The sequence below is a fragment of the Alnus glutinosa genome, chromosome 11 (assembly GCF_958979055.1).
Source record: "Alnus glutinosa chromosome 11, dhAlnGlut1.1, whole genome shotgun sequence".
NCBI classification, from domain to species: domain Eukaryota; kingdom Viridiplantae; phylum Streptophyta; class Magnoliopsida; order Fagales; family Betulaceae; genus Alnus; species Alnus glutinosa.
Window position 1 is genome coordinate 15,711,091 of NC_084896.1, and position 9,031 is coordinate 15,720,121.

At 35.9% G+C, this 9,031-nt stretch overlaps 1 protein-coding gene across 1 annotated transcript; it reads left to right on the forward strand.

Moving 5' to 3' along the window:
* The first annotated feature begins 6,952 nt into the window (after window positions 1-6,952).
* Window positions 6,953-8,124, forward strand: LOC133881137 (uncharacterized). The gene is made up of 2 exons (XM_062320093.1): window positions 6,953-7,158; window positions 7,542-8,124. Exons 1-2 carry the CDS (start codon window positions 6,953-6,955, stop codon window positions 8,122-8,124), a joined length of 789 nt encoding a protein of 262 aa, XP_062176077.1.
* The last annotated feature ends 907 nt before the right edge of the window (window positions 8,125-9,031 follow it).

Sequence of the window (9,031 nt, forward strand, 5' to 3'; positions counted from 1 at the left end):
GTGATGGATCAATAAGATCAATAGATCATCCGATCGATTTCTATTGATCGATCATGATGGATCAATAGGATCGTGAAGATCATCTGATCGATCATGATGGATCAATAGGATCATGAGGACCATCTGATCGATCAATAGGATCAATAGATCATCCAATCGATCGTGATGGATCATGAAGATCATTCAATCGATCATGATTGATCAATAGGATCATGAGGATCATCCGATCGATCATGATTGATCAATAGGATCATGATGGATCAATAGGATCCATCCGATCGATTAAATATTAATTCAGTTAAATATTGTATTAAATAGTAACGTTATATTATTTTATGCGTTACTATGGAGTAAACCTGCATATGAGTGCACATTACTTTTACAAATGACAGTAACGGCCATCTGCACGTTACTATTTTATAAATGTAATAACGCGGTATTGTATTCCGCGTTACTGTTTCAATAACGTGCAATTTGCACGTTATTGAAACATTTTGAGACATGTGCCGCGCAGGCTATCTCCGCGTGGAATTCGGGAACAAATTTCATCTCCCCCTCTCTATGGTCTCCCTCTCTCTGGTCTCCCTCATCTCCCCCTCTCCCTGGTCTCTCTCTCTCTCTTAGTAACGGTCGTCTCCCACACTTCCTCTTAGTCTCTCTGCTCAGTCTCCCCCTCTGCAGGTAACACGTATTGAATATTGTTCATATTGTTGATTTTGTAAATAGTGAATATTTGACAATGGATATTAGATATTGGATATTGTTAATATTGTTGATATTGAATATATTGGATATTGGATATTAGATATTGTTGATATTGTTAATATTGTTGACATTGGATATTTGATAATGGATATTGGATATTGTTAATATTGTTGATATTGGATAATATTGATATTGTTAATATTGGATATTGAATATTCTGAAAAAAGAGTTATATTCATATAATCTATTGAGGCAAATTATTGTGGATATTGAGATAATATAATGTGGATATTGGAATAATATTAAAATTTATATGTCAAACTTTAAACCCTAATCAGATTTTTAACTTAATTTTTTAGAAGCTAATATTGATATATTGATATATTGATATTGAGATAATATTACAATTTATTTGACAATATACCCTAATCAGATTTTTTAACCTAATTAATTAGAGACCAATATTTATATTGATATTATGGTTAATTACAACATGATGAAACCTCCACAGAATGTCTTGATCCACAAGAACCCCTCATGGAGAAAGGAGAACATGAAGAAACCGAATGTCTTGATCCACACATGTTAAGGTCCCTTGGAATCTTCAAGACCTAGTCATGCTGGAAGCTGCGTCAAGGAATCCCATTATGAAGAAAGCATTCCTAATTTCCCGTCAAACATCTCTTGCTGGAGTGCATCACTGGCAGACACGGTTCTGGAGGCAGACTACTGCTTCTGGAGACACATCTACAGGAGGTAATTTCTCGTGTTTATCCACATTTAAGTAGTATGTTTCTCTTGCTCTCTTTTTTTCTTTACAGCAAAAGAAAGGCTTAGGTAGTGGAATTGATAAACATCGAGAAGAAGGGAAAGTGAGCCGGCCCCACCAACCTAGTATAAGAACACCAGCAATTTGACTGGTACAATCTGTCCAAAAACAAAAGGAGACAATGGTGGGCAAGTAAGCAAAAAAGAAAAAACAGCAAGAGAAACATATTATTTGAACGTGGATAAACACGAGAAATTACCTCATGTAGATGTATCTCTAGAAGCAGTAGTCTACCTTCGGAATCGTGTCTGCCAGTGATGCACTCTAACAAGAGATGTTTGACAGGAAATTAGGAATGTTTTCTTCATAATGAGATTCCTTGACTCAACTTCCAGCATGACTAGGTATTGAAGATTCCAAGAGACCTTAACATGTGATGGATCAAGACATTCGATTTCTTCATGTTCTCCTCTCTCCATGAGGGATGCGTTGTGTATTTTGCAGGTTACCCTAACACTTGACAGATATTCCACACTTCGTTTGAATGTTAGATCGTCTGCAGCGGTTCAGGTAATAATTAATTACTTTTCTGTTATATCCTTATTTTTTTAGTATTGATGACGTTTCTTTATATTCCACGTGTTACTTCTTAAGTGTTAGTTTTAATATGATATTATTGTATTTTTGTTTGCTAAGTTTGTTTGTTTTATCATTTATAGGTAATATGGAGCATGTTGTGCATTCGTTAGTAGCTGTTCATGTATTGGCGGTGAGAAATTCTTCTAATGCGCATCCATTAGTAGCTGTTTTATCATTGTGTATTGCGTGTATTCTTTATGTATAATTGTTCATATATGTATGAAAAAAACAAACATTGGTTATATTATTTTCAACGGTTGTAATTTTTGATGATTCATTCTCAATGTATATTGTTGTGCTTGTTATTTAAAATTAAATGTAAAATGTGTGATTGTTGACGAATGGATGGATGGAAACGTACAATTTGTTGTGATTTTAGGAGGATGGATGTAAATGGTCAACTGCTAAAAAAATATTTGGGAGAGCAAAAATCTGTAATTTTTTTTTTCTATTTAAAATACAGTAACGTGATAAATATCACGTTAGGAAAATACTAGTTGTGGGTTACAACATTCACTAACCTAACAATATTTATGTTATAAAACCACAGTAATGTGAGGATGAGTTTTGCATTACAACATTCACTAACGTAACAATATTCACGTTAGAAAATATAGTAACGAGAGGATTAGTTGTGCGTTACAACATTCACTAACCTAATAATATTCACGTTACAAACCACAGTAACGTGGTGATGAGTTATGTGTTACAACATACACTAACCTAACAATCTTCACGTTATAAATTACAGTAACGTGATAATTAATTCTGCGCTACAACATTCACTAACCTAAAAATATTCACATTGCAATAATTCAGTAACCTGAAAGTTAATTCTACGTTACAACACTTCAGTAACCTGCTTTTTGCATGTTACAACAAGTCAGTGACGTGTAGTTTCACATAACTCGATCTCAGTAACCTGAGACATTTGTCGTGTTACTAGACAGTAACGTGATGTCATATTTTCACGTTACAATACACATTTTAGCAACCTAAGGGATACTAACATCGGCTTTGCGTTACTGAGTTCCACTAACGTGAAAAATGCATTTTCACGTTACTGACCTTAGGTTAGTATTCAAGGAGGAGGTTTATACTGCTATTTCTCAAATGTCCCCGTATAAGTCTCCAGGACCAGATGGATTTCCCCCTGCTTCTATCAGCACTATTGGCCATTGATTGGTGGTGAGGTATGTCAATTGTCAAGCTGTACTCTGTTATTTAAATTTAGGCACATCTCTTGGAACCATCAATGATACCAATATTGTGCTCATCCCAAAGAAAAAATTAGGGGCTCAATTATGGATTTTAGACCGATTAGCCTATGTAATGTGATTTATAAAATTGTGTCTAAAATTCTAGCCAACAGATTGAAAAGAATTCTCCCACATATCATCTCCCCTAATCAAAGTGGTTTTGTTGTGGGGCGCCACATTACAAATAATATTATAGCTGCATATGAGACCCTCCATACTATGCATACTCATCTGTCAGGGAAAAAGAGTTTTATGGCTCTCAAATTGGATATGAGCAAAGCGTACGACATAGTGGAATGGAGTTTTCTTGAAGTGGTTATGAGTCGTCTGGGATTCGAGAGCAGGTGGATTCGCATAATTATGAAATGTATTAATTCCTTGTCATACTCAGTCTTGGTAAATGGGGAACCTCATGGTCATATTCTCCCTACATGTGGTATTCAACAAGGTGATCCCTTATCCCCGTATCTGTTTATTATGTGAGGCTCTCAGTGCCATGTTACTGAATGCTGAAAGAGCTGGAGTTCTCACAAGTGTCCCTATTGTGAGGTGACTCTCAAGGAATGGTTCAACTTATAAAAAGGTGCTCACCAATTATGAAAATGCTTTAGGGCAACGACTGAATAAAGAAAAAAAAAACTTCTATATTTTTCAGTAGGAATACGAGGCAGCAATTAAAATTCAGATACTGCTAGATTCTGGAATTCAAGCAACTGACTGTTTTGAAAAATATTTGGGTATGCCTACAATTAGAGTGTAAACGAGTCGATCCTGAGTGGGTATTCGTTGTTTGGGATCGTCTCGTTTATGTTGGTGTGAAGCTCGAGCTCGAGCTTCACACGAGCCTAAATTTGGTATGCAAGCTCGGCTCACTATGGATAAACTACTGATTAAGCTCGAGCTCGAGCTCGATCATTTTGGTCAATCCCGAGCTCGAGTACTCGGCTCGAGCTCGGCCCGAATAAAAAAATTTAAACAAATACAAACACAAAATAAGCAACGAGTAGATCAAACCAAAACCCTCGAAGCAACCAACAAATCCCATACACAAAATCCATAAAAGCAAAGGACATAAAATAGAACCCAGAGTTGTTGAAGAGGCGTGCAATGACCTCCTGGGCGTGCTGCTTGGCGAGCGTCAAGCCGTCTATGGGCGGCAGAATGTTCTTGTAGGATGGAAGCAACACGTGGATTGAGTCAGGCGACTGAGTCACGATCGGCGCAAAGAAGCCGATGGGCTTGCGAGAACTAGTGGATGGGTAGGGTTTGAAGTTGAAGAATGCGTAGGAGAAGATTGACGCAGAAGCAGAACATAACACGCTCGAGTCTTTGTGCTTGGGAGAAGAAACAAAAATTTGCGAAGGGAAAGAATTTTGCAATGCATACTTTGGGAAGGGAAACGAATACTTTGGGATTTGGGAAAGGAAGAGAACGAGTTGTGTCTGGAAAGTCAGTCCCTCGAGCCAAGTGATTTTGAAATGCAATATTGTCATTTCATAAAGCCGTCATGGATAAGGACAACCGACCATCATCTCATAAATGCAATATTTTACCCACTTTTTTTTTGTGTTATTATAATTAAATGTAAGATTTATTATTGATGTTGTATTAACAAATGCATGGAAGCAGCTCAATGGACTCCAATCTCTGTATTAGATTTAGACCATCCTTATCATTTTTGTTTTGTTGTGTTTATGTCGTAGGATTGAAATCTTGTCATTTTTTTTCCCTCTCTCTAGATATGCGCTTTCTAAACAGTCATACGTGGCGAAAGCTAGTAAATTAATACAATTTTAATTGTTAAGATAATCCATTGTCTCAAAAATTTAAACATATAAAAAATATGAATTTAATATATCAACCGTTTATCTTCAAGTTTGAACTTAAAACTTTTACTTTTATATTATTATTATTTTTTTACATGTCCATACAAGAGGATAGATGGAGATTTGAACTAGTTACCTCTGCTTGATGATGCGTGCTTTCATATTATGTTAAACCTTCAATGGTCTCAAAATGTTGAGTAGACAATAAATGATTAAATTAATTATTTAATTAAGATTTTTAACTAAAAAAAAATGTTTTTCAATGTATGAAAATCAATTAGAAAGATTCAACGCAGGGTTACTTTCAATTGACTGAAAAGCATAACCTAAAATCAGAAAATATAAAGTTTAAAAACAAGCAAAATTGATGTTTTGAGTGGTTAAACAAACAAATTTATGAATCATATCATATCACTTGACTTATGAGAATATAATTTATCTATAATAACATTGATAAGTGTAATCATTGTAAGTCATAACTATCATAATTCCTAACTATCTTATAATAATACTAATATCATATGAATCATATGATCGTATGATCTAAGTCTTATTGTACGATCATATGATTCATAGGATCTAACAATTCATATGATTTGAGATCTTGGATTTAATGCATTTTTACCTCAAATTAGCTACCAAAAAAGCACTAGAGATCTTACACTATTTTCTCAACAAAGCAAATAGTCCAGATTTATAATTTAATGCATTTTTAAATCATTACCGTATAGCTGTCGATTGCCAATTTTTAGATACTTATGTAATGATTCATAAGTATCTAATAATAATACTTATAAGTTATAACATTGGATATAGTGAATCAGTGATTACATGTCATATGCCACAATGTTATATTATTATACGATCATATAGTCCTATTATATACATGAATAATATAATATGAATCATATGATTAAGTATCTGAGTTGTTATTATATCATATGATTAAGTAATTAATAATTAAGTATTGATATTATTTACTTTAACTATTTTATATACATATTGATATAAACAAACAATTATAACCAATTAATATTTATTGACAATTTTTATTTGTTACTTAATTTATACTTACATATAGTACTATAGTATATTGTTTATTAATATACTATATTATAAAAATAAGTTATATATATATAAACGAGTCGATCCTTATACGAGCGGGTTCAAGAGCTTTAATCGAGTCGAGCCAAGTTTATACGAGTTTGCATCGTTTAATAATCGAGTTCAATTTCGTGTTCACGAGTAGCTCATTTAATAATCGATTCGAGCACGAATCGAGTTTATTCGAGTCAATCTCGAGTAAGTTCACGAGTAGCTCAGCTCATTTACACCCCTACCTACAATGGTGGGAAGATCTAGGCGATTGGCATTTATTTCTGTCAAAGACCAAATATGGAGCCGGATAACCAATTCAAAAAACGGATTCTTATCTCAATTTGGGAAGGAAATTATATTGAAAGCTGTGGCCCAATCCATTCCTACATACACTATGAGTGTCTTTTTGCTTCCAAAGATGCCATTACATGAGATAAAAGCTATGATGTAGCGTTACTGGTGGGGCCAACAGGAGTAGACATCCAAGATCCACCGGATGCAGTGGGAGAAGACGGGTAAGTCTAAGAGTACAGGGGGTATGGGCTTCTGTGATCTGGAATGTTTCAACAAAGCTTTATTAGCAAAATAAGTATCGCACATCCTTCCAAATCCCGAATCACTACCTGCAAAAATCTTAAAAGCCAAGTACTTTTAGCATGGTTCAATCCTCGAAGCACAATTGGGTCGTCGCCCATCTTATGTATGGAGAAGCATTTGGTCTGCCTGTGAGCTACTCAAGGAGGGGTTACAGTGGCAAGTGGGTAATAAAAGACAAATTCGTATCTGGAAGGACAAGTGGCTACCTCAAGTTATCACAAATCCCGCTAGAATCCTTCGAGGAGGGCTTAGTGAAGAAGCTAAGGTAACAAAGCTTATTAATGGGGATACTAAAAGGTAGAAGATTAATGTAGTATGCAAACTGTTTGGAATGGAAACTGCAAATCATATATACCAAATTCTTATTGGTTCTATTCATAATAGTGATAGACAAATTTGGAGGGCCACAATTAATGGAGAATTTACATTTAGAAGCACCTACCATCTACACAAGGAACTCCTAGCAACTGATCAAGGGAAAAGTTCACATACAAGTTAACATAAAATCCTGTGAAAAACAATATGGAAGATGAATGTTCCGCAAGTTGTGTAAGTGTTTATGTGGAGGGCATGTCATAATGCTTTGGCTACTAAAGCAAATCTTTTTCGACGCAAAACTACGGATGATCCCTTATGCCCTCTATGTAGAGCAGAGGCAGAGACTACGGGGCACGTTTTGTGGGGATGTCCAGCTGCAAAGGCTATATGGAGTATGTGTGGAAGTAAGATCAAAAAACGATGTATTGCAAATGCAGAGTTTGTGTTTATTGTTGAGGAGTTTCAACGATATGTGGATATGGAAGACATGGAGCTCATAGGAGTTGTGGCAAGGAATTTGTGGCTAAGACGGAATGCAGTGGTCTATGGGAAAACAGTTAGTCCTTCATCTTTAGTGGTAAGTAATGCACATGAATCATTGGTGGCTTTTCATGATGCAAATTCTATAAAATCCTCGGACCAAGTGATAGAAACTCCGGAGATTCATTGGAAAGCTCCCTTGCATGGTTTTATCAAGGTCAATTGGGATGCTACGATGGATAGACATAAAATGAAGATGTGTATTGGTGTTATTATTAGAGACAACATGGGTGAGGTACTGGCTACGCTATATGAGCCAAGAGATTACATAATTGCCTCTGATGTTGTTGAAGCCACGACGGCGCTGAGGGCAGCCAAATTTAGCTGTGAATTGGGTTTCTATAAGGTTGTTCTAGAAGGTGATGCTCTCTAAATAGTGTAGGCGCTTAAAAAGGATGGGCGAAATTTGAATACATATGGACATCTCATTGAGGACAATCAAGGGATATTGAATAGCCTACAAAGGTGGCAAGTTAATCACGTTAGTCATAATTTAAATGGTGCGGCTCATCAGCTCACTAGGGAAGCATTATATCTCAGCGATGAGCAATGTTTTCTTGAGGAAACCCCCAATGTATTTTGGATATTATTTATGTTGAGCGCTACACTTAATTGGTTTTATTTATAAAATGTGCTTGATTCCAATAAAAAAAAAATAACAACTTAATTTATTGAGTTATACTATAAGGAGGATTCATGTTTCTAACATTGATGTGCATGGAAGAGCTGAGGAAGAGCTGAGGAACGATGCTTATGATTGTGCTAGGATGTACAAAGCACGGATGAAGAAGGTTCACAACCAGAACATATTGTGGCGATTCTTTGAGCCCGGTCAGAAAGTCCTTCTTTACAATTTACGTCTGCATCTGTTTCCAGGGAAGCTCTGATCTCGATGGACAGGCCCTTTCATAGTTCGATCAGTGTTTTCTTATGGGGCTATTGAGATTGAGGATCCAAAAAATGGCAGCACGTTCAAGGTGAACGGGCAACGACTGAAGCCATTTTTGGAGTTACAGAGCTCGGAGATTGAGACGACCCTTTTAGAGGATCCGAGTTACTCGGAGTAATTGTCGTCAGGATGGAAAGTCTGGCTAAAGACTGAAAACTTAGCGCTTGTGGGAGGCAATCCTCATCATTTTTTCTTATCATTTGATTTTATTTTTTGTGTTTTAGTTGTGATTTTCAGGACAGTATCTGCCATTCAAGTTTGGGGGAGCGCTTCTCTTACAGTGTGCCTAGCTTGCATCACCATTTCGGTATTGTATCTCTAGCCACATTGG